Source organism: Aethalodelphis obliquidens, unplaced genomic scaffold (assembly GCF_003676395.1).
Source record: "Aethalodelphis obliquidens isolate GAN/ISIS:26980383/991018 unplaced genomic scaffold, ASM367639v1 scaffold22, whole genome shotgun sequence".
NCBI lineage: Eukaryota > Metazoa > Chordata > Mammalia > Artiodactyla > Delphinidae > Aethalodelphis > Aethalodelphis obliquidens.
Genome location: NW_020837966.1, coordinates 5,466,600 through 5,492,663, shown reverse-complemented (window position 1 = coordinate 5,492,663; position 26,064 = coordinate 5,466,600). Strand labels below are relative to the sequence as shown.

The 26,064-nt window shown below is 38.5% G+C and overlaps 2 protein-coding genes across 16 annotated transcripts in view; one reads left to right on the top strand and one right to left on the bottom strand.

The window, feature by feature from the left end:
- Positions 1-10,665, top strand: part of TASOR (transcription activation suppressor) — a 49,682-nt gene extending 39,017 nt beyond the window's left edge. For 2 of the 7 annotated variants that reach the window (XM_027121128.1, XM_027121127.1), the window contains 7 exons: positions 1,716-2,506; positions 5,286-5,408; positions 6,177-6,336; positions 6,813-6,921; positions 8,232-8,410; positions 8,593-8,757; positions 9,288-10,665. In XM_027121128.1, the coding sequence (XP_026976929.1) occupies positions 1,716-2,506; positions 5,286-5,408; positions 6,177-6,336; positions 6,813-6,921; positions 8,232-8,410; positions 8,593-8,757; positions 9,288-9,343 (1,583 nt within the window). In that variant the 3' untranslated portion in view covers positions 9,344-10,665. Of the gene's footprint in view, positions 1-1,592; positions 2,507-5,285; positions 5,409-6,176; positions 6,337-6,812; positions 6,922-8,231; positions 8,411-8,592; positions 8,758-9,287 lie in introns of all 7 variants that reach the window. The other 5 variants (XM_027121123.1, XM_027121125.1, XM_027121121.1 and 2 more) reach the window with 3 other exon arrangements.
- Positions 10,150-26,064, bottom strand: part of CCDC66 (coiled-coil domain containing 66) — a 54,205-nt gene continuing 38,290 nt past the window's right edge. For 6 of the 9 annotated variants that reach the window (XM_027121137.1, XM_027121134.1, XM_027121129.1 and 3 more), the window contains 5 exons: positions 15,115-15,605; positions 14,453-14,493; positions 13,401-13,642; positions 13,046-13,161; positions 11,145-11,658 (listed from right to left, as the gene is read on the bottom strand). In XM_027121137.1, coding sequence (XP_026976938.1) covers positions 11,572-11,658; positions 13,046-13,161; positions 13,401-13,642; positions 14,453-14,493; positions 15,115-15,605 — 977 coding nt within the window. In that variant the 3' untranslated portion in view covers positions 11,145-11,571. Of the gene's footprint in view, positions 10,258-11,144; positions 11,659-13,045; positions 13,162-13,400; positions 13,643-14,452; positions 14,494-15,114; positions 15,606-26,064 lie in introns of those variants that run through there. The other 3 variants (XM_027121130.1, XM_027121132.1, XM_027121131.1) reach the window with 2 other exon arrangements.

Sequence of the window (26,064 nt, the reverse complement as noted above, 5' to 3'; positions counted from 1 at the left end):
TGTACTCATGCTGACATTTCACATGTGCACTAAACCCCATGTTGGAGATTTACGAAGGGCATTCAGTATTCCTGAATTATTTTATGGAAGTTGAATTTTCTGGTTTATCGATTTTATACAGTTGTAATTCTTACCCTGGTACATTGGATATTTTGCTCCCCTTCTCTTCTTTGACCTACAGACCTACTGTATGGTCTTACCATGCTGACAGGTGCCTTTGCAGTACTTAATGGGTGCAGTGGTTCATGGTAACCGCTGGGGTTGGTAGCAAAATGTTATAACCTAAATGCTGCTTAGGCTGTTTAAACCTTTGGAAAAGTGTGAGTGTAGGGAAAATCAAAACTGAATTTTTTGTAGAGAGGGGTTACACTGCTATACCTGGGTGCAGACTTGAATAGGGAGTTCACTATACCTTAAAAGTACTATAGTTTTGAAAACTATACCTATGTGTGGACTTTCTGATCTAGAGGTAACATTTTATATACTACAACAGCAATTTGTTAGGGAATGTTGGCTAGGATTTAAGAAAAATTAGTACTTTTTTAAAGGATAAAATTGTATAATATGAACTTGTAGGGAAAAATAATGAAAAGTTTGTTTTTTTGTGAAATAAAGTATTACTATAAATTGCTGTTAAATGTATTTTCCCCATGTTTTTTAAAAAGGGATTTAGGGTTCCTGTTTTGAAATGTAGTTTCAAGAACATATGTGTTTGAATTTAGGATTTGTGAGTGGAAAAAAGTACGTTCTTACGGATTGAGCTAGTTGTCAAGGATCACGGGTTATCGTACTTTCATTAGCATCAGCTAGCTTGATGATGTCTTCATCTCATATGGGGTAAATAGCTATTATGATTTCTCTTGGAATGATTTCCAAACAAAATAAAAATACTGAACAAAAGTGCTATCAAAAGTATTACTGTTAATGCAGCTATGAAATTGTGTTCTCTTCCTATATGACTGAGACTTTCTTTTCCTGATAAATTGAAGTCCCTAACATTGTAGCAAATCCACTAAGCAACCCCATATGTAAGAGCAAATCTGAAAACAGATAAAATTAATTATCCTAGATCCTGAATGCAACTCTTAACTTGATGACTTATTCCCACAGCATTTCAGCTTGGCATTCTTTCAGCTGCCTTACACTCAAAATTTTCCTATTAAGGGGGTATTACCTTAGTGGACATTACTTGGCAAAGAATATAGGGGTTGAGCAAGCTGTTGAAACTGACTATTCTGCTTAAAGCATGTCTGTTAAAGTCAGATCTGCAGAAAGGTAGGGAAGCAGAAATAAACAAGTGACTTAATTTGTATTGATGTTAAATTGGCCCTTGTTTGAATACTTCAAAAGGAATCAAAGAAAGTAACATTCAGACTTGCCACTCTAGCTACTGAAATACAAAGACCAGCCATAAATAAGTAGGGCACATAGGAAATAGGTTCACACCATTATCTGAGGTTTTTATTCTACCTTCCAGTGCATAGTTTGTTCTAAATATATACTTGACCTGGCATTTTTTTTCTTTGTTAGTTTGTATTTTCAGATGTTATTATTTTGGATTGCTTTTGTAATAATAAACTCTTCCCATATAGGTATGAAATCACCAGAAGAACAACTGGTGTGTCTGCCACCACAGGAGGCCTTTCCTAACGACCCCCGGGTAATAAGTAGACAGAGAAGTTCTGATTATCAGTTTCCATCCTCTCCATTTACAGACACACTAAAGGGCACCACTGAGGATGACGTGTTGACAGGTCAGGTGGTGACAGTGGAGGAGCAGTGTGTGCCAGCAGCAGAACCGCCTGCAATGAGTGAAACCACAGAAAGGACAGTGTTAGGAGAGTACAGCCTCTTTTCTAGGAAGATAGAAGAGATTCTGAAGCAGAAGAATGTTTCATATGTCAGCAGAATTTCCACACCTACCTTTTCAACACAAGAGAAGATGAAACGGCTTTCTGAGTTCATATATTCTAAGACTTCCAAAGCTGCTGTACAGGAGTTTGTAGATGGCTTGCATGAGAAACTAAATACTGTTATCAAAGCATCAGCCAAGGGTGGGAATTTGCCAGCAGTCAGTCCTAATGATTCTAGTACTAAGATAGCATTGAGCCCTCTGGGAAGGCATGTCATACCAGTTTCCTCAAGCGACTTCAACAATAAACACCTCCTTGAGCCACTTGGTAGTGATCCTCTGAAAGACACCAACTCTAATGAGCAGCCTTCCTCTTCGGCTTCGGGTTTAACTGAAGCAGAAGTGAACCAGCCACACCATGCCACAGAGCCAGTGATGACTTCTGATCATACTGCCCGGGAACCAGTAGAAAAAGAAACAAAATCGCCCAGTGATGTAAACATTTCTGCCCAACCAGCTCTTTCAAACTTTATAAGCCAGTTAGAACCTGAAGTATTTAACAGTTTGGTTAAAATCATGAAAGATGTCCAGAAAAATACTGTGAAATTTTATATTCATGAAGAAGAGGAGAGTGTGCTCTGTAAAGAAATAAAGGTAACTAAATGAGAAGGTAATTGTAATGCTGTCTAAACTTCTCTTGTTGGGTCTGAGCTCTATAAAATGGATTTTTGTTTTTAGGTGTTGACCATATTATTTTCATAATTTGATGCAGAGTGGAATAAAAGACTAGTAAGTTTCAACTGAATTTCAACTGGTGATCTAAATGTCTTAGAATTTTTAATCTTGTTTTGCATAGTGTCATTTTAAAGACCAGTTGTATACATATTGCAGATACCTTTAAATTGTTGATTTAAAGATTTTCAATGTTTCTTACTGGGTTTTTAACAAAGCGGGGGGAAAGATGCAGAGAAATGAAGTTGTCAGTGTTTACCTCAGGGGGTTTTATCAATCAGGTAGAAAAATAAAACTGTCCAGGATGACCTAATGATGATATCTTTTGGCATTTCTTGATGCCCTGGTCATGCCAGGTTTCCCAATAGCCCTTATTATCAAAAAACATGGTGATCCTGAAACACTTCCCCAGTCATGAAAGATTCCTCCTTGCAAGGTATGTGTTTTGTACTGAAGCTATGGAGTAGACTGGCGTTTCAGGCATTTGGTTTAAAAAAATACACACATAGAGAGAGGTATGTAAAATCTGTAACAATAGATGTGTAATTTATAACACATGGGACAATTAGTGGTTTAATGTTGCCAATTAGTATTCACTAAACTGTATAGCATTTTAATTCCTTAAGGGAATGCCTTGGTTTTTTTTGTTTTGTTTTGTGGTTTTTTTTTTGCGGTATGCAGGCTTCTCACTGTTGTGGCCTCTCCCGTTGTGGAGCACAGGCTCCGGACGTGCAGGGCCAGCGGCCATGGCTCACGGGCCTAGCCGCTCCGCGGCATGTGGGATCTTCCCGGACCGGGGCAGAAACCCGCGTCCCCTGCATCGGCAGGCGGACTCTCTCAACCACTGCGCCACCAGGGAAGCCCGGGAATGCCCTAGTTTTTAAAATAAATGCCTGCTCCTATTTATGGAATTTACTTACCATGATAAGTTTCTGCTTTTTTAGTTAGAGGAAGCAGAGGGGACTATAAATAAGTGGCGTATAGCCAGAGTGGCCCAGAAACTCCATGCTTTGACATGTCCTCAGCCTTTTGTCAGTTTGAGGATCTCTTTGACGTCAGCATGTTTCATGTGATGTGTTGATGAGAATGTGAAGAGCATGGAAATGGGGGCAACAGAGTGCTCAGTGTGCTGCCTTTACCAATTCCCTGTAGTTTCTTGGGAAGATGAAACCAGACTTACCAGGAATTTTTTGGTTGCATTTTTGCCCTGTATGATTGAACATTGAGCTTCTCAACATTCTTCCACCCCCAGCAACACGTTTCCAGCTCTTTGGGGCATAGCTACATGGTGGTGTAGGGCTAGATGAGAGAGTGGGTTGGGCACAGTTCCCAGTGTGCTCACCATTACTCCATCTCCTCCCATTGCATTTTAGAAATTGATTGTAACACACTTGTGGGAAATGTGTTTACTTACGAATGGTGCTTTTAATCCATTCTGGCTTAGAATAAATCATATTTCTGCTATTTATTTTATGTAGAAGAAGAAAAGGATGCTGTGTGTTTTATAAATATGATAGGAAATCAGATCAGCACTTTTAATTCTTTTATTCAATATCCATTGGAAATTTTCTAGCAGAAATGTTACAGTATAGTACAGGACTTTATGAATAAAATTTTAAACTTCCTAAATATTTCTGGAGTCAAATTGATTTGTTACTTTATGAGTTAAAGTGTCTTATTTAACACAAACTTGCATTTAAAATTTCTTAATGTAAAAAGACCAAAAATTACAAGCAGGCCTATCAGACAATAATTTACTTTTTCATAACCTGATTGTAAACTGCTCTGAGATTTGCCCAGAGGCTTTAGAAGTTAGAGCAAAATCAAACACTGTAGAAGATGCTTCTTTAGGGCTACATAGAAGTATCCTCCTTGGGTGTGACACTTGTAGACAGCTCTTGAAAGACTGATTGTGAGGCAACCTTGGTTTAGATTTATGGTTATCTAACCAGCGTGCCAACCTTGAGAAAATTAATCTGCTCCTGTATCTGTGAAATGAGGAATGTGACCTTCAGAATCCTGCAGTTTGCTTCAGAGTTCAGGATTCCCCCAGCAAGCAAAGAGAATTCTGCTGGGACTGGCTCTCTTGTGTCCTTTGAAAGGTAGTACCGTGTCCGCAGCATGGAAGGATGTGTTAGATGGGAGAGTGTTTTGTTTGAAGATGTAAACTTGACAGGCATGGCTAATTAATATGTAAGTAACGTTGTACATACTGAAGCTCTGTATGAATGATCCTGGGGCTGTTGTGAGTTAAAGGAACTACAGTAGTCATAAAAGTGCTTTTTAACTCTGAAGGAGTATACCGGTAACACTGCTGCAGAGAATCAAGGGCCTGCTTCAAAAGGAAAGGAAAATGGGAGTGAGAGAGTGGTTAATGACTGAGCTCTGGATTGCCCAGAATAAGTAATAAGAGTTAAGAACCTGGGCTAATCCATTGCTTTTCTGGTTCTGTTACCCCAAGCTAGCGTTTACTTGGCTTTGACTGCATAGTGTCGTAACATTGTGATTGTGACCAGTTAAGGTCTGAGCTTCAGAGTCTTCTCTAAGAGTGGACTTGATCTCTGAGGTCCCTAGTGTAAGGGCATCATTATTAGTGGTCTAGTAGTAGTTAAACTTAACTACTTTATCTTGCATTTCTCGTGTTAAATGGATGTTTGCAAAAAAGCTTTTAAATGTTGATTTAGTTTTTTTTCTTTAACAGGAATATCTTATCAAATTAGGCAATACAGAGTGTCATCCAGAACAGTTTTTGGAAAGAAGATCAAAATTAGATAAACTATTGATTATTATTCAAAATGAAGACATTGCAGGTTTCATTCACAAGGTAGACTATTAAGCTGAATTCTTTGCTTATTTTGGTTGTAAAAAATCCCTACTATCTTTGAGACTAAAGCTGTTTGTTTTTAAAATATCCTCATAAGCTTTAAAGGAGATAAAACTTTGAGGTTGGGAGGTTTAGGACTTGAGACCTAAACTACCCTCTGTGAATCAGCTCATGAGATTCATATTTATACCTCTACAAAATTTTAAATTGTGGCATATCACAGATCTTACCTATCGCTTAAATGGTCAAGACTAAGAATACTGACTCCTTGAATGCCATTGGGTCTGCTGACTCTCTTTATATTGTTATCACCTTTATTTGTATGTCCTAGGTAAAACCTGTCTGTACCCCCTCTTTGCTGAAGCAGTCCCCCTTTCCCTTGGGTTTGGAGGTACCCCGTCTAGTCTTAGGAGACTGTCTCAAGTCCTACTGCTCTTTGAAGTCTTTCCTGACTGTTTCAGTCCGTAGGCTGCTGCCTCATTTGAATTCGGACTGTACTCACAGGGCCAGGCAAGTTAGCATTTGTCATTCTGTGTTTCCAGGTCTCTTGTTAAGTGCCTCTTCCTTAGAGAGTTCTGTTCAAGGTAGATGCCCAGTACATAAATGTTGGTTTGTATATTTAGAAATAATGTTGGAAATATTGTTTTTGTGCTTGACTTTGCAGAGACAACACACTAATATAGGTGAGCCATAGTACATCTAATGTAGGTTACTTCACACTTGAGTCTGTCTGTCCTTATTTCTATTTTTATTTTGGTATTTAAATAGGTACCTGGCTTGGTGACTTTAAAGAAGCTTCCTTGTGTTAGTTTTGCTGGTGTTGATAGTTTGGATGATGTTAAAAATCATACATACAATGAGTTATTTGTATCTGGAGGTTTTATCGTTTCTGATGAATCCATTCTAAATCCAGAAGTAATCACAATTGGTAAGATTTATTTATTCTTTTAAGCATGTAACTTATGTCTTTTCTAGGTTTTTCTCATTAGTGACTCACTCATACTTTAATGCATTGTCCATTCTGCCAGTTGCAGATAACTAGTACATTTCCATCATTTTTTGAGCTTTTATTATCTCAGATTTCTTTCCCATTCTTTTACTCTTTACGAATAATTTCCTCTTAAGTCTGGTATAAAGCAGGGCTCTCTGTACCTACTTCCCTTGGATTACTTTTGGTTTGTTATTGTTATCAACATGTTGTTTTTTTGTGTGTAGATGTTATGTTCTTAGATCTCAAAGAGGATGTATAGATCTGTCTCCCTTAGAGGAGAAAAAAGAGAAAGAAAATACTACATAGGAAAGTATGTGTTCTACATGATATCAACAAACACTTCTTCCTTAATTCAGTTGTGGAGTGGGTGACTTGTTTATTGAATTTAAAATGAACTTCATTATCTCTAACAGAGAACCTTAAAAATTTTTTGACATTCCTCGAAGAACTTAGTACTCCAGAAGGAAAATGGCAATGGAAAGTCCACTGTAAATTTCAGAAAAAACTAAAGGAACTGGGCAGGTAAGGTTTGAAAAATAACTATATATTGGTTGTTGATTTTAACATTGTGTTCACAGAATTTTGCTATTTTTTATGTTTGTAAATTATAGATGCTGCTCAGTTTTCACAGATGTCTTTTGCCAGCCGTAAGGGAATGTAGATGCTGAATTATTCTAGCCTGTTTGAAAATGATATTGTTTATGTAGAGGTTTGTTGAAGTTCTAGTTATGTACAGAGATAAAATTGGCTTAAACTTTACCACTTGGGTTTAGAATAATAATCAAAACGGGATAATCAGCATTCTTTATTTTTTTATGGAACTGTACATGCCAAGTAGAACAGGCCCTCTCCTAATTGTTAATCTAATAATATTACACATATGAGACAAGGATTAATCTTGACATGATAAAGGGATCTATGATTAGGACATTCATTTCTGTAGTAAGTGATTTCTAACATGCCCAGAAGTCACTTCTCAAAACGTGATTCTTGGAGCACTAGTCCCTTGAGAGGCTCTGCAAATGACTGTTGTAATCACATGAGTTTGGGATACTATATCCTACTACTAGAGTCCATATAATGTACTTATTTACACATTTGAAGATCTGAGAAACTTTGTAGTTAAGGATCCTGTTTTACATTTTGTCAGTCAGCATTTCTGAAACCTAGACCACAAAACATTTTTTTCTTCTAATACCTATTGATATTCCATTGGACACACTTAGGGAAATTCAGGCTTTAGTAATTTTAAATTATTTAACTTTTTATTTCATTTTTTAAAAACTTGTTTTATCTTCAAATCATGTGAAGTAAGCATTGGGGAAGTCTTATTTTTATATAACAGATAGCAATACTGAGGCCCGGAGGTATAACTTGTACAAATTAGTACCGTCATCTTCCTGACAATAGCCCGTAATTTCTACCACATGTTGCCTTGCATCTGGAAGTATAGAAATAGCTCAGAGCCATGTTATTTTCTGAAGGAAAGATTTATATTTTTTTGTCCTTTTACACCCTTCATTATAGTTCTAAATTAGTGAAGCTGAAGAGAAGTGTAATTTATTTAGTAAGTAATAAGTTGAGATTTTTGTCTGAACTGAATAGCTGGCCCTCAGGCTTTGTACCGAGAGAAAGCCCCTGGAGTTACCAGTGGATTGCACAATTCCTGCTTTCCCTCTACTAAGAAGCACCTGTACATCAGGCAGTGAGCTAAGCAGTGCAGTTGTCGTTAGTTGCCTCAATTGAGAAATTATGGCTTTAATTTCAAGTGAAAACGTCCATACTAAATTTTAGAAATGCAGATACAGATACTGAACTACTTAATTTCACAGATTGAATGCTAAAGCTCTGAGTCTCTTGACCCTTCTGAATGTCTATCAGAAGAAACATCTGGTTGAAATTTTGTCATACCACAACTGTGATTCACAAACTCGAAATGCTCCAGAATTGGATTGCCTTATCAGACTTCAGGCTCAAAACATACAGCAACGACACATAGTCTTTTTAACAGGTAACGAGAGTGCTCTTAAGCTTTCTACTGTGAATACAGGAATGTGTATGAAAGGATTTTGTGGGGCTGTGTTGGGTGTTTCTGAAAATGTGGAGGAAAGGATTTTGGAGGGCTGGACGCAGGCATTATCATTTTATATTTGCAAGTGTTTTATACTCAACTTCTTTTTTTTTTCAATTTAGAAAAGAGTATCAAGATGCTTTCCAGTTATACCGATAATGGAATAGTGGTTGCGACTGCTGAAGACTTTATGCAAAACTTTAAAAATCTTGTGGGCTATCACAACTCAATCACAGAAGAAAACCTTCCTTTGCTTGGTGCTAATGAGAATCTTGAGTCACAGTCAGGTAACTTTTCAGTAGTTTTCATTTTCTTTAAGGCAGACAGAAAAAGAATGGTTTTGCTTTGATTTCATATAATGAAATGCTAATTTTGAAACTGCTCACCTCAGTGTAAACTCAGCTTCAGGGGAAGTGTTTCAAGGCATTTATCATTCTTTTACTTAGCATACACAAAATCTGCTCATTTATTATACTATAGTCAGTATAAGCTGTTTGAGTTAATGTAGACTGCATACTATAGAGTAGGCATTTTCTTTTTGAGGGTATATAAGCTTTATTGGCTTCTGTTGTGAATTAAAGCAGTTTAATTACAAGGTAATAGAGATATCCATAGCTTTAGTCTTTTGTGAGATGGCCTTTGCTTTGGTTCCAGGTTTTATGTAAAATGAAAGATGTACTTTTGTTTTTGAGGAAAAGCAGAGATGTTCGAACATTTGATACAGCTAACCAGTTTAGTAGTAACCCAGTGAAGCTAGATGTCAGAATTTTTATTTTATATTTGTCTTGTCGAATACTGAATTACCGTATAACTTTAGATGCTGTTTTGACATTAACCCCTTTGGAGCTGGGAGTTGGGATTTCCCAACATTAAACGTGAACACATTTCGCAGAAGCTTTTAGCATCGGATTATCTGGACATTCACACCTAGTGTGAGTGTTGTGACTAAGTGAACTTGTGGCAGAAGACCAAGCTTTAAGGGATTGTGGACTTGCAGACCCTGACGCATTATATTGTGTGAGTAGTGTATAATTTTAAAACTTAAACAAATTGTGTATTTCAATAGAGGAGGACTTTTTGTTTTTTAAATGTAGCTCTTTTAGAAAACGATGAAAAGGACGAAGAGGATATGTCTCTGGATTCAGGGGATGAAATCTCAAAAATAGAAGTATGCAGCAATTTTCATTCAGAAATGTTGGAGAAAGAGACCAAAGGATCACGTGGAACAGATCAAAAAAAGAATATTCAAATTGAGTTGCAATCGTCTCTTGACTTGCAAAAAAGTTTATTAGAAGAGAAGACTTATGAAATTGATTCTGAAGAGAGAGCTTCTATTGATATAGTATGCTCTGAAGGAGAGAACAGTAATTCAGCTGAACAGGATTCATATAGCAACTTTCAGGTTTATCACAGTCAATTAAATATGTCCCATCAGTTTAGTCATTTTAATGTTCTCACTCATCAGACATTTTTGGGGACACCATATGCCCTTTCATCAAGTCAGTCTGAAGAAAGTGAAAATTACTTTTTATCTGCTTATACTCAAAACTTGGATAGAGAGAAATCTCCATTAAGTTGGTGGAAAAGTGATACTTCCAGGCCGTTTTCAAAAGAGAAATAATTACAGTAACTTTTTTTTTTTTAAGTAGGTTGTTATGGACTTTTTCTGTTTCTTAAAAGTGAATTCACAATTTATATTTCATTCTCTAAACAAAAGGTTTCTTTTCCTTTCGCAAATGTTTTTTTCCTCTTATTTAAATCATGATGGCCTGTAACAGTTGAAGCATCTGAAAATTGAAATAAATATATATTTTTAACATATTGTACTTGAATTATCTCATATTGGCACTTTTAAGTTTTACACTTATGTCATCTGTACTTTGGCTTCAAATTGAAGCCTGTTTTATATGTAAAACTAGATAGTTGCAAAAGGATAGTGAACAATGGCTTTACATTTTTTCCCCTCCTCTAATGTCAATGATCCCAGCTACTTTTGCTGAAATGATATATCAACTGATGCATTTGCTACTTTTGCTGAAATATCAACTAATGCATTTATTTTAAGCTTTTTGTATAGTGCTTTTACACAGGTATAAGCCAGTGATGTTAATATTTACACGATTTTGGCTCAATACCTCAAGATTTATTGAACAAAGCCATTTCATTTAGATGATAAAACTATGTACCATATAGGACTTAACACCAGGCAGCATTATTTTTTATTTTTAGACAACCATGTAAAATCACCTGTTGCTAAAATTTTGGTCAACCTTTGAGAATATTTGATAATTACAATTTTCAGTGCTTGTGTGGTCCTTAAACAAAAACCTATCTTATCTTTTGAAATATGAAACTGAATTTGGTTATTAAAGGCATTAAACAATTTGAAATAAACTTTGCTGTAGATTTTAAAATTGTTAGAAAAATGTAAGTATATTTTTCAGGTGGTAAGCACTTAAGTGCTATATACTAAAGCTAACTTTTTAAATTCACAGATAAAAGTACATGGTGAAGATAAATTTTAAATCCACATGTATTGTTGCTAATAACTGCCTCTCCATTACTAATACAAACTTGTAAATGTTTTTGAAAACTGTAGTTTCTACAATAAAAGAAGTCATTAAAAAAAGGACTTAAAAAAATTTCCATGTAAGCCTAAACTGAATCTGGGCTATTTTAGTAAAAGTAAGTATGTCAGACCTTCCTTTGGCACCTCCAAAGAACTTTGAGTTCTACTCTTTAAAATCTTTTTATAGAGCAAAATATCTAAGTGATATTTTAATAAGCTACATGTAAAAAGTGTGGAAGAACACTGTAAACTCCAGACTGTGTTAAGGTAAGTAGATCAATACCTCAATACCCACATTGTGATGAGCAGAAAAAAATTTTTTTTTTTTTTTACTACTTTTTTACAAGTGTCTTGTTTTATTGTTTTTTAAAAAATATATATACACACACACTTTACTACATAATGTACAAGTTTTAAATAAGCATTTTAAAAAGAAATCTAGGCTATTTGATAAATACAGTTACGCAACAACCAATCTCACATTTCATAATTTGGAAGACAAATCAAATGTAAAGGATTTGATTTTCTACATTTAAAACGAAGAACTAAAATTCTCTTCTTGATTTGCAGCTAAAGGCATGAGATTAGTTTCCAACTCTCTTTGCTTCTGGAGAAGGCCCTGAAATCGTATTGATATGTTAGTACGGTGTGCAGCAGACGGGCAAATTATTCCTATTTTACCTTTCTCTCTTGTTAATACAGAACTATATTTACTTTGAAAACACGTATTACGCTCAGTTACTTTGTCATGTTCAACTCAAGAATTTTCAATTTTTACACCAGACTTTCTCACTTGGATACTGTGCAGCTATCACACATTTGTAAGATTATATTTTTAGCCATACAACCAATAGAAATGACCTTTCTTAAAACCATGTCTCCTAACTGTGGGGCTGAACACCACCTCTTTCCTTTTCCCTAAATGCTCTTAAAATGGTCATAAGTCTCCCTTTAACCATCCAGTGTTTATCTTGACTGCATTAACCTTAGTGGCTAGTTAGTACAAGGCCCTGCTGAAGTAAGATATGGTCACTAAGGTGTATACATCACATTCCTTTCTCTTAAGCTACAACTTCTGTCTCTACTAAGCTAGAATATACCTTGTCACTTTAAAAAGAGGTTTAAGTAAAATCTTCACTGTGTGAATTACCAAGCTTGAGTTACAAAATTCAATCCACATGTAACCAAAGCTACAGCATTTAAAAAACTAAGGGACACTTTATAATCCTGGGTTAGTGGGGGTGATTTTCTAGTCCTATAGATCAACAATTTGAAATGCAGGAGGCATTCATAAATGACTGGACATGGAAAAGGGTAATCCTAAAACTACAGTTTATTTTCCCCAAATACACGAAGTATACTGTGAATCAAAGCTAATCGCAAAACCAGTTTTGCAAGTCTTTTTCTTTTTTTAAGCACAGGGACAGGTGTTTTTTTGTTTTTTAAGGCCAGCTGGTAGAGAACAGTTATAGCCTTAAATATTGGATGTGTTACCTGATTTTATTTTTATCTGAGCAGATAATGAGTCAAAATTGGTCTGGGAGAAAAAGTAGTCTGGTAAGATTATACCTGTAATTTCACATTATATTACTCTTCGGGACTTGTGTCAAGTTCTATTCCAAACACGGCCAACACGTTCATTTAAAAAAATGTGAACTGCATTACTAAGAATTAAAGCATAACTGTATTTATTTTCTGCCTTTGGTTTTAGGGCCTTATTGATCATGCTTTGCCATTTCAAATGTATGCCTTTTTTCATTAAATAAAGTTGTCTTAATATTCAAAATGTCTCATGATTTCATGCTGGAAAGAAACAGTCTTAGAGATGGCAATGTGAAAGAAATAGAAAGAAAGTTGTGTTTTTTTAAAAAGAATCAGCACCTGTACATTAAACTGACATGTGGTGAAGTCACATAAGTCGTGTAACCAACGATGTTTAGTAAAACTGGTAAAACACAGCCCTCCACCAGAAAATGGTCACATCCAAACTTTGGAAGAGCTCATACCTGTCTCAGTTCTGACAGTCCCTTAAGGATTGCTTGCTGTCGATCCCTGTTTTTCACCAAGTTAGGATTAGGAAGTGGGTCCCTGAGATGGTCAAAAAGCTGTTCTTGGTCACAGTCTGAAGCCAGATAAAAATGACAAAAATTCAAATACACTTATAATATGAAATAGCCCTATGCTATAACATTCTATGGATTCATTAATAAATTTATATCCTAGGAAAGCACCAAGTAGAATTTAAGTAATAAATATTCAATAAAAATTTTAATAATTGACTCCAAAAGAGAAATTTTTTTCTACCTCTCTTGGGGCAATTTGGATTTTTAATTGGGGGGGGGTACACTTATATTTACTTACCATGTAGATTTTGGTACTGAGGATCCTGGGTTAAAGGCCTAGACAATGGTGCATCTGGATCAAGGTAATAGATCTCATTGGTTCGGACATAGGGAATAAAATGAAATGGTTCAGAAAACCCAGGTGATAATTCTGTTTGACTGTCTCCTGAGATCAGATCCTCTCTTTCATAAGTACTGTTTTTTAGTGTCTGAGTTTGCTGCGTTCTGTTTTTCACTGCCAGAACTGGTGGTGATTGAGACCTGTATTTTTCCAAAAAGCACAATAAGGGACTTCTTAAAAAGCATGAATGAGAAACTGTATTTTATTTTAGATTAAGCATATTCTATTCTTCAATCACATTTCAATTTATTCTAAATGTACCTATAACACCTTTAGGAACACTATATGTAAGAGGCTTGAGTTCTATGATACCATTTCCTAAAACAGGGCAACAAAATGGGATTAATTTGGGGTTTACTAGTACTTGCTGAGGATTATATATATGCTAGAACAGGGAGAAATTTACTAGCTTCTGAGGATCAACACTACCTGAGTTAATTTAAACCTAATGTTTCTCCTTAGATAATTCACTATAAAATAATATACTTACCGCCTAAAACTAAACTTGCTATTAGAGCCATATTCAGAGACAGCTTAAACCAGCTGGTTTGTGCACAAAAGTAGAGAATAAAAATTCTAACAATTTAAAATCTCCCACTGGTTAATTTCTCATTATCCCTACCAGTCATTTATTCCCTACCCCCTCAATCCAAGCAGAACGTCTATTCCACTGCTGGCATATCTGGAAAATCAAAACTGTTAAAGTCTGAAGATAACAAAATATCACCCACATTCCTGCTTAGGATGCCTAGGTCCAGTCCAATTTGGACCTTCAAATTCTAGGTAAAATGCCAGACACCCTTTCCCTTAAACCTCTATTCACCTGAAGTCACAAACTTTCCTGTTACTGTCTTCACAGACATGCATACATGCTTGATCTCACCTATATTTTGAGCAAGTATTTTATATCACACAGAAAGCACTAAGTAGCTACGGAATCCATAACATACCTTTCCTTGTTGAAAGAATTAATTATCTGAGGTTCTTCTTCCTAAATGATAGACAGGAGAGACAGGAGTTAACAGTGTTTCCATACGTCCCCACAAATGTTTTTAGTGGTTGTTGAAATAATCTGAGGATAATATTTGAGTAACACATACTGGATAATAGGATAGGAGAGGCTTGGTACTTCTCCAGAGTCAGAGAAACCAATCCAGTAATTCCTGACCTTGTAAATTATCCTGTCTATATGGACTATAAACAAGAGTTTTGAATGGGTATCTGAATAAAGAATAGCATTAATCTATACAGGGTTTAAGTGTAAACTTTTTCTGTAAAGGACATAGTAAACACTTGGCTTTGTGAGCCATGTGGTCTCTGTTGCAACTACTCTAAACTCTTCTTGCAGCATGAAGCCAGCCACAGACAATAGGTTAAAAAAAAAATGAGCATGGCTGTATTGCTAAAAACTTTATTTGCAAAAGCAGGCAGCACGATGGATTTGCCCATTGGCCATAGTTTGTTGACCCCTGCTGTAAACTACAGCAAATTTCTAGAACTCTTATTCACACCCAGAATAGCCCTGTCAAAACATGCATGTGTGGAACTGTATTCTCATTCTAAAAACTTCGATACATGCTTTAAAATATTTTTCTAGACAGAAGAGCTTTACCTTTTTGACTAGCTGCCACCTGAAACTTGGTTCAGTTTCTTGAGATGAATGAAGAACATCTGGTGAAGTGACTCTATTTTGAGAGAGGTGTCCAGGATTATTTCTTTCTACCAAATGAAGCAGTTCCATCTGCCTTCTTACTCTTTTTTCTTCTCTCAGCTTTTGAAGCTGTTTAGGGTACTTTTCTGATGCTGGAATATACCGTCTCAGTGGTTTATTTATATTCCAATCAGGCCTTTTAGGACACTTCTTCATATGTTTTGTTTGTTTCTCTGTTCTTGTGAACTGATTACACTGGTCATTATAACTGTTTTCTTTTTCTAAGTTGGCTCCGTTATCATGACTTACTAGTTCTTGCTTGTTCTTCCTAGTGTTAAACTGTTCATTAAATTCTGCAGGAATCTCAGGAGATGAACAGTTTATAATTTCCCTCTCTATTACCGATCCACAGCATGATTCTATATTGGTAAATATTCCAGCATTTAAATCATCTAAAAGAAAGTTTCAGATGATTAATTTTTTAAAAATTGTGGTAAAACATACATAATGCAAAATTTACCATTTTAACCATTTTTTCAAAGGCATTAAAACTGCCCTCTAAAACTCTGGTTTGAAAATTGAAAAAAAAAATTCTATACCCACTAAACTCCCCATCCCCCGCTTCCTGCCAGCTCATAGCAACCACCATACTAATTTGTCTCTATGACTGTCTCTTTTTGTGACTTCTGTTAGCATAATGTCCTCAAAGTTCATCCAAGTTGTAGCATGTGTCAGAATATCCTCCTTTTTAAGGCTGAATACACACACACCATAAAACATTCCATTGTATGTATATACCACACTTTTGTTTATCCATTCATCTGCCAAGGGACACTTGGGTTGCCTCCACCTTTGGGCTATTCTTCAAGACCTTACTTTTTTCAGTTCTTCTGACTACACCCAGAAGTGGAATCGCCAGACCATATAGTAATTATGAATTTTCTGAGGAAATGCCATTCTGTTTCCTTTAGCAGCTGCACCATTTTACATTCCCACCAACAATGCACAAGGGTTCCAATTTCCCTAAATCTTCCATTAAAGCAGTTTTAAGTGTACAATTCAGTGGCGCCAAGCACACTCATGATGCCACACAATTCCAGACCCCATCATCACCTCAAGCAGAAACCCTGCACCCACTAAGCAGTAACTCCCCATTCCACCCTCCTTCCCAACCCTCAGCAACTTCCACTCTACTTTCCACTTCTGAATTTGTCCACCCAACCCTAAATTCCTTACACCAGTGGAACTATACAATATTTTTGTCTCCCTGCACAACTGCCCCCCGCCCCTCACGTGCAGCTTATTTCACTCAGCATAATGCCTTCACGGATTATTCAAGCTACAGCACATATCAGAACTTCAGATGATTCGCTATTTTTTTTTTATTTTTGGCTGCGCTGGGTCTTCGTTGCTGCACATGGGCTTTCTCTAGTGGCGAGCGGCAGCTACTCTTCATTGCGGTATGTCGGCTTCTTACCGTGGTGCACGGGGGAGCACGGGGTCTAGGTGCGCCGGCTTCAGTAGTTGTGGCACACGGGCTCAGCAGTCGTGGCTCGTGGGCTCCAGAGCACAGGCTCAGTAGTTGCAGCACACAGGCCCAGCTGCTCTGCGGCATGTGGGTGGGATCTTCCCGGAGGAGGGCTCGAACCCGTGTACCCCGCAATAGCAGGGTGGATTCTTAACCACTGTGCCAACAGGGAAGTCCTCATCTAACTTTTTAAATGTCTGTATCTCATATACCATCATGCTATGCCTCCAGGCCATCCCTGAATCACATATAACCTTTTACTTTCTTCCATTTTGAAAACAGGAAAAGTTCACCATTCAAACATCTAAAATCTCCTTAAAATTTACATAATGTTCATGATTATATATGTGTTCAGCTATCACAACAATTGAGCAACAAAATTACTTTGTTGCTCAAAAGACTTTTTTTCACATACGATTAAAATTTTAAATTCACAATTAGCTAAAAAAAAGTCCAATTATTGCTGTGTGTTATTGCAGACTAGAGCTGGCCAGGACTAATCCTAGTAAGGCTGCCCAGCCTACATCATTTTCATACTGGATATCCTTTTTTGCCACTCTAGACCCACTTTACACCTTTCTCTCCCCGGCTCTCTGACCTAGCAGGCGGACTGGTAAGAACCTTATCAATGGGTTCCTGGGTCCTCTGGTTTCTGTTTCTGTCAGGAGTGTTCATATGCAGATTATAGGAAGGGAAAAGAGTGAATTCAGGATACTTATCCCACTGGCTCATTCCCTGTGAGCTGACCTCAGGCTGACTCTATCCCTTTACCAAAGGTTCCCCTCAAAGTTACCTCTATACAACGCTTGTCTTCTAGGTTCTGGTAACAAGTCAGTTGCTACTAGCACCAGAGTCAAAGCACTACTGCTGTTTTCCCTCACATCCACTCCTTTGAAAATAGTCTCTTTTTAAATAATCCATCTTTAATTATTCTACTTTGGGACCCTGACTGATTAAATTGCCTTAGAATCACCCAGTGATAATATACATAATTTCATGGTCTTAAAGACCTAGTTTGACTTTTTTTTTTTAGTTTGACTTCCTCTTAAGTGATGTGTAGGATTTATATAATTTTGTTGTTTATCTGGACATAGAGAAGGGAGAAACCACATTCTTCAAGCTTACGAGGAAACTATAAAAAAAAGTTTTTTTTTTTTTAATAAACTAAACAGGTTGCTTTACCCAATTCCCTTTTCAAATTCCCTTCTACCTTCTGTCATATTATGTAATCTGGTGTTGTACTGAAGATCTAAAATTAACTGGCAGAAAGAGTGGTATGTTAGAGGATGGATTTCCATTAAGACATTCTGGGCTTGGGGCTCAGCACAAGGCAACTCCAGAGTAGCTTTTTGATATTTCTAGAGGAACATTAATATTATCTCCTAACTTATGGCCAGCCAAATTGGTTTTTGTCTCTTGTTAAGTTACCAAGGGATCCCCAAGACCACAAATAACTGACAGGAGGGTCCACTGGTAATTAGTTTAAAAACTGAAGGTCTGGTTCAAGGTGGTGACCTAGGAAGATCCTGAACTCGCCTCCTACAGACACACTTGAACCTATAGTTACATATGGAACAATTTCCTCTGAAAAAAACCTAAACAACTGGCTGGGCGACTCCTACACATTGCCCAAGTCTGGCACACCATCAAAGCAGCTGGGAGAGGCTGAGACACAGTCAAGCCATAAACCCCACCCCTGTGCTGCAACCCACAATTGGGAGGGAACTCAAAACCCAGCGCTTTTCCCCAAGGAGATAAGGGTTTGAACCCCACATTGGGTACCCCCACTTTTATGATCTGCACAGAACAGATAATCCCCCAAAACACACAGCACTGAAAACCAATGCGGCTCATGTCCACAAGACCCACAAAGCTATAGCAAAAGGGAGAAACAGCTCTTAAAGGGCTCACTTACCTCAGGGCCCAGTGCAGAGGCAGCTGATTACACCCAAATGTGAAAGAGGCTCATTTAAAAATATGCTGAAGCGTTGGCCCAAGAGGTAGGAATGTAACTTAACACATCTAGGGGCTTGCTGGAATACTCTTGGGATGGGGGTGGGGATGAGGATGGTGGGCACCACCTGTTTTTTTTTTTAAAAGAACCACTAGGCCTTTTACTCCCACCTTGCTGTCCCTGCCCCAGCTGTTACACTGCCCCCCGCCCAACTTCAACATGTACAGCAAACCCTCAGCAAACATCATTCTCAATGGTGAAAAACTGAAGGCGTTTCCTCTAAGATCAGGAATAAGACAAAGATGTCAACTCTAGCCACTTTATTCAACATAGTTTTTGAAGTCCGAGCCACAGCAATCGGTAAGAAAAATAAATAAAAGGAATACAAATTGGAAAAGAAGAAGTAAAACTGTCACTGTTCACAGATGACATGATACTATACATAGAAAATACTAAAGATGCCACCGGTAGACTACTAGAGCTAATCAATGAATCTGGTAAAGCTGAAGGATACAAAATTAATACACAGAAATCTCTTGCATTCCTATACACTAACAATGAAAGAGCAGAAAGAGAAATTAAGGAAAGAATCCCATTTACCATTGCAACAAAAAGAATAAAACACCTAGGAATAAACCTACCTAGGGAGACAAAAGACCTGTATGCAGAAAACCATAAGACACTGTTGAAAGAAACTGAAGATGATACCAACAAATGGAGAGATATACCATGTTCTTGGATTGGAAGAATCAATATTGTGAAAATGATTATACTACCCAAAGCAATCTATAGATTCAGTGCAATCCCTATCAAATTACCAATGGCATTTTTCACAGAATTAGAACAAAAAATTTAACAATTTGTATGGAAACACAAAAGACCCCACACAGCCAAAGCAATCTGCAAAAAGAAAAATGGAGCTAGAAGAATCAGGCTTCCCAACTTCAGACTATACTACAAAGCTACAGTAATCAAGACAGTATGGTACTGGGACAAAAACAGAAATATAGCTCAATGGTACAGGATAGAAAGCCCAGAGATAAACCCACACACCTATGGTCACCTAATCTATGACAAAGGAGGCAAGGATATACAATGGAGAAAAGACAGTCTCCTTCATAAGTGGTGCTGGGAAAACTGGACAGCTACATGTAAAAGAATGAAATTAGAACATTCTCTAACACCATACACAACAATGAACTCAAAATGGATTAAAGACCTAAATGTAAGACTGGACACTATAAAATTCTTAGTGGAAAACATAGGCAGAACACTTTTTTTTTTTTTTTTTGTGGTACGCAGGCCTCTCACTGTTGTGGCCTCTCCCGTTGCGGGGCACAGGCTCCGGACGCGCAGGCTTCCCGGCCATGGCTCACGGGCCTAGCTGCTCCGCGGCACGTGGGATCCTCCCAGTCTGGGGCACGAACCCGTGTCCCCTGCCTCAGCAGGCGGACTCTCAACCACTGCGCCACAAGGGAAGCCCCAGAACACTCTTTGACATAAATCACAGCAAGATCTTTTTTGACCCACCTCCTACAGTAATGAAAATAAAAACAAAAATAAACAAATGGGACCTAATTAAACTTAAAAGCTTTTGCGCAGCAAAGGAAACTATAAACAAAACGAAAAGACAACCCTCAGAATGGGAGAAAATACTTGCAAACGAAGCAACTGACAAAAGATTAATGTCCAAAATATACAAACAGCTCATGCAGCTCAATATCAAAAAAACAAACAACCCAATCCAAAAATGGGCGGAAGACCTAAATTGACATTTTTCTCCAAAGACATACAGATGGCCAAAAGGCATATGAGAAGATGCTCAACATCACTAATCATTAGAGAAATGCAAATCAAAACTATGAAGAGGTGTCATCTCACACCAGTCAGAGTGGCCACCATCAAAAAATCTACAAATAATAAATGCTGGAGAGGGTGTGGAGAAAAGGGAACCAACCTTTTTACACTGTTGGTGGGAATGTAAATTGATACAGCCACTGTGGAGAACAGTATGGAGGTTCCTTAAAAAAACTAAAAATAGAATTACCATATGACCCAGCAATCCCACTACTGGGCATATACCCTGAGAAAACTGTAATTCAAAAAGACACATGGGACTTCCCTGGTGGCACAGTGGTTAAGAACCCTCCTGCCAATGCAGGGGACACGGGTTCAAGCCCTGGTCCGGGAAGATCCCACATGCTGTGAAGCAACTAAGCCCATGTGCCACAACTACTGAGCCTGTGCTCTAGAGCCCGCAAGCCACAACTACTGAAGCCCGCATGCCTAGAGCCCATGCTCTGCAACAAGAAAAGCCACCGCAATGAGAAGCCCGTACACCACAATGAAGAGTAGGTCCCACTCGCTGCAACTAGAGAAAGCCCACGCACAGTAACAAAGACCCAACACAGCCAAAAATAAATAAATAAATGTTTAAAAACAAAATAAAGAGACACATGTACCCCAATGTTCACTGCAGCACTATTTAAAATAGCCAGGTCATGGAAACAACCTAAATGTCCACTGACAGATGAATCGATAAAGAAGATGTGGTACATATATACAATGGAATATTACTCAGCCATAAAAAGGAACAAAACTGGGTCATTTGTAGAGATGTGGATGGACCTAGAGTCTGTCATACAGAATGTGAAGTCAGAAAAACAAATATCGTATATTAATGCATATATGTGGAATCTAGAAAAATAGTACCGATGAACCTATTTCCAGAGAATGAATAGAGACATAGATGTAGAGAATGGATGTGTGGACACAGGTGGGATGAATTGGGAGATTAGGTTTGACATAAATACAGTACCATGTGTAAAACACATAGCTAGCTGGAACCTGCAGTATAGCACAGGGAGCCTTAGCTTGGTGCTCTGTGATGACCTAAATGGGCCAGATGCGGGGGCAGGGGAGGGAGGTCCAAGAGGAGGGGATATATGTATACATATAGCTGATTCACTTTGTTGTACAACAAAGTGTACAATATTCACTTCGTTGTATATTGTAAAGCAATTATACTCCAATAAAATAAATAAAGTGACAGCTCATAAATTGGCTTTTATACAGTTTTGGACTATTCCAAGGATTACAAAAGCTTGAACTCAAGACAGGCTCTTCTCACTGAAATGAAGCAGTGGGATGAACTCACCTTGCAGTGCTAGTTTAAAAATTTAAGTCAAGTTGCTCCAAAGTTTTAAAGTCAGCAGGTGAAAAATACCTTAGATAAGTCTGAAATAAGGAATACCTTACATTGTACTGTAAGTGTTTATTATGTAAGAATAAATAAAAATGAGGTGGGAGAAGTACAGGTAGATGCATGCTAAGAACTACTGCCATTTTGAATACTAACCAAAACTATTTTCCTTACAGATGTTTCTGTAAGAATTTTCTCTAAGCACTCTGTAATTTTAAGAAGTACTTTAATAAATGTTCTGTTTATACTCAAAAAAATATAAATAAAATTTTAAAAATTAAAAAACACTAAGCCTTTTATTCCCACCTTGCTGCCCCTGCCCCGCTGTTACACTCCCCACCCCCAGCTTCAAGCGGGCGGCGGGGTGGGGGGGGGGGGAGGTACCATCTTCACAGCCACCCTCTGCCTTGCTATAGCTGGTACACGCCATCTTCACCCGCTCCCTTTACCCCATTTCAGAGTGCCAGTATCTCCTGAAGGGGAACTTTTACACGCATCTGGAGCCCTGGTTTTTACAGCTGTTGCCCCCTGATGGCCTGGCTGTGGAGGCAGGGGTTGGGGGGGGCAGAGGTGGGTCACATTCCTGGGTCCCATGAAACTGTAACAATCAGAGAAACAGTTCTTGGCAGATTATCACCCCCAGGACACTGCATGGACAGCAGGCTGAAACAAACCCCAGTCTTTCTGAGAAAGATTCCTATTTGCTTCTCCAAAAGGTTTGGCCTTAAGGGTAGGCTTCTAGTTTGGTACACATCTAGGGGCCTACGGACAAGCTCTCAGGGAATGGAGATCATTAGATGCAATCTTCACATTATTTCTCCGCCTTAATCCAGCTTTCCAGTATTTCCCAAAAAGCTTATACCCTTGCAAGGTGCCCCAATTTTTGCAGCTGCCACCAGCAGACACTTCTACATCACCTGGTTCTAGTGGCCAAGCGCTCATGCTTGCAGGTCCCACAGGACTGTAACCAACGGAGAAAGAGTTCTTAAACAGCTACTACTGCCAGGGCACAGGAAGAGAAAACAGATGCAGGAGTTCAGTCTCTCTGTGAAAGAAGCCTATTAGCGTATCATAGCTACAGCCTGAGGGGCAGGCTCCTAATTAAACACCTATCTAAGGGCTGACTGTAACCCTTTCCAGACACCTTAGAGGTCAAGCACCATCTTCATACTCTCAGCTATGCTCTAGTCGTCCATTATCTCTTGGAGGGGGGCTGTTACCTGCCTATGGTGCCACAGGTTTTACGTCTTGTGCCCTGGTTTCTGCAGCTGCTGCCTGGGGGATGTCTCTTGATTGCCTGGCTCTGGTGACCAGAGGGGCTTGTGTTCCAGAGTCTCAAGGGACTACAACAATTGAAAATTATTGGCATGTTACCACCCCCAGGGCACTACACAAACAGGAAACTGAAACACATACACCCTATCTTTTCATGAAAAAGGTCTATCTGCTTATCCTGGAGCTTTGGCCTGAGGGGCAGGCTTCAGGTTTGGCATACATCTAGAGGCTTACTGAGGTGCTCTTAGGGATGTAGGCTGTTGGACGCCATCTTTGCACTTATCCTCTGCTTCACTACAGCTTGCTGATGTCTCCCAGAAAAGAGCTTATACACAAGAGCTTATGCAATTGTCTGGAGCCCCAGTTTTTGCTACTGCCATCCAGGAGACGCCTCCAGAATGCCTAACTCTGATGGCCAGTGGAGCTTATGCCTGCAGTCCCACAGGACTGTATATATTTGTATACTTTAAAAGACTACCTGGGGCTTCCCTGGTGGCGCAGTGGTTGAGAGTCTGCCTGCTGATGCAGGGGACACAGGTTCGTGCCCCGGTCTGGGAAGATCCCACATGCCACGGAGCAGCTGGGCCCATGAGGCATGTGCATCCGGAGCCTGTGCTCCACAATGGGAGAGGCCACAACAGTGAGAGGCCCGCGTGCCGCAAAAAACCAAACCAAACCAAACCAAACCAAGACTGCCTGCGAGTCTGGCTTCCAGTCAGCCTGAATCTAGGTGCTTAGATTTGGGACACTGACAAATCCTGGCACCTCCTCAACCACTGGGAGCTATTAAAAACAGAATATCCTGCACGGACAATCACAAAGGCTTGAGATACAACCAAAAGCTAGGGTAAGATTGAATGATAACGTTCCTTCAAGACTGGAAGAGGTGGCTGTTCATTTAATGCAAAGAAACCAACAAAGAGAGTCAAGAAAAATGAAGAAACAAAGGAAGAACATGTTCCAAATGAAAGAATAAAGAACCTTAATGAAAAAGTGATAAGTAATCTACCTGATAAAGAGTTCAAAGTAAGTAATGATCCTAAAGGTTCTCACCAAATTCAAGAAACCAATGGATAAACACAGTGAGAACTTCAGAAGAGATAAAATATAAATAGTACCAAATAGAAGCCACAGAGCTGAAGAATACAATAACTAAACTGAAAAATAGAGGGGTCCAACATCAGACTAATAGAAGCAGAAGAAAAGTTCATGAACCTGATGACAGGGCAGCAGAATTCATCTAATCAGAGTGGCAAAGAGAAAAAGAATTATAAAAGTGAAGACAGCTTAAGGGATTTATGAGACAACATCACGTGAACTAAAATTTGCATTACAGGGGGCCCAGAAGGAGACAGAAAAGGGACAGAAAACTTATCTGAAGAAATAATGGCTTAAGACTTCCCTCACCTTGGGGAAGAAAGCTCTGTGGAAACCCAGAGAACACTAAACAAGATGAACCCAATGGACCCACACACCAAGGCACAGTATAATGAAAATGTCAAAAAAGTTAAAGACAAGGAGAGACACTTAATAGCTGCAAGAGAAAAACAACTTGGGCTTCCCTGGTGGCGCAGTGGTTGAAAATCCGCCTGCAGATGCAGGGGACATAGGTTCGTGCCCTCGTCCGGGAAAATCCGACATGCTGCAGAGCGGCTGCGCCCGGCCACTGAGCTTGCGCGTCCGGAGCCTGTGCTCCACAACGGGAGAGGCCACAACAGTGAGAGGCCTGCGTACCGCAAAAAAAAAAAGAGAAAAACAACTTGTTATGTACAAAGGAACCCTCATAAGACTATGAGATTTTTCAGCAGAAACTCTGCAAGCCAGAGGCAGTGGCAAAAAATATTCGAAGTGTTTAAAGAAAAAAACTTCCATTAAGAATATTCTATCCGGGCTTCCCTGGTGGCGCAGTGGTTGAGAGTCCGCCTGACGATGCAGGGGACATGGGTTCGTGCCCCGGTCCGGGAGGATCCCACATGCCGCAGAGTGGCTGGGCCCGTGAGCCATGGCCGCTGAGCCTGTGCATCCGGAGCCTGTGCTCCACAACAGGAGAGGCCACAGCAGTGAGAGGCCCACGTATGGCAAAAAAAAAAAAAAAAAAGAATACTCTATCCAGCAAAGTTATCATTCAGAATCGAAGGAGAGAGAAAGAGTGTTTTCCCAGATAAGCAAAAGCTAAAGGAGTTCATCACCACTAAACTGGTTTTATAAAGGAACTTCTTTAAGCTGAAAAGGGTGCTATAATTAGTAGCAGAAAAACATATACAAGTATAAATCTCACTGTAAAGGTTAATATTAAAGGCAGTGGATTATTCACTCATAAATCTCATAAATCACTCATAAAGCTAGTATGAAGGTTCAAAGACACACAAAGTAAAAGATATAAAATGTGACATCAAAAACATAAAACACAAAGGGGAAGAGTAAAAATGTAGAGCTTTAGGTGGCATTCAAACTTAAGTTGTTATAAAGTTGGTAAGCCTCATGATAACCACAATGCATAAACCTATAGTAGATACACAAAAGATAAAGAGAAAGGTATCTAAGCATACTTCTAAAGAAAGTCATCAAAACACCAAGGAAGAGAAGAAGGGACAAAGAGGAACTACAAAACAACCACAAAACAATTAACAAAAGTACAATATATACATTCCTATCCTTAATTACTTTAAATGTGAATGGACTCAATTCTCCAATCAAAAGAGAAAAAATGGCTAAATGGATTAAAAAAAAAAACCCACACTTATCTTATATGCTGCCTACAAGAAACTCACATCAGATACAAGGACACACCACACACTGAAAATGAAGAGAAGGGAAAAAATATTCCATACAATTGAAAACCAAAATAAAGTGGGAATAGCTATATTTGTATCAGACAAAATAGACTTTAAAACAAAGTCTGTAACAAGAGACAAAGGAGGGCATTTAAAGAGGTCAATCCACCAGAAAATA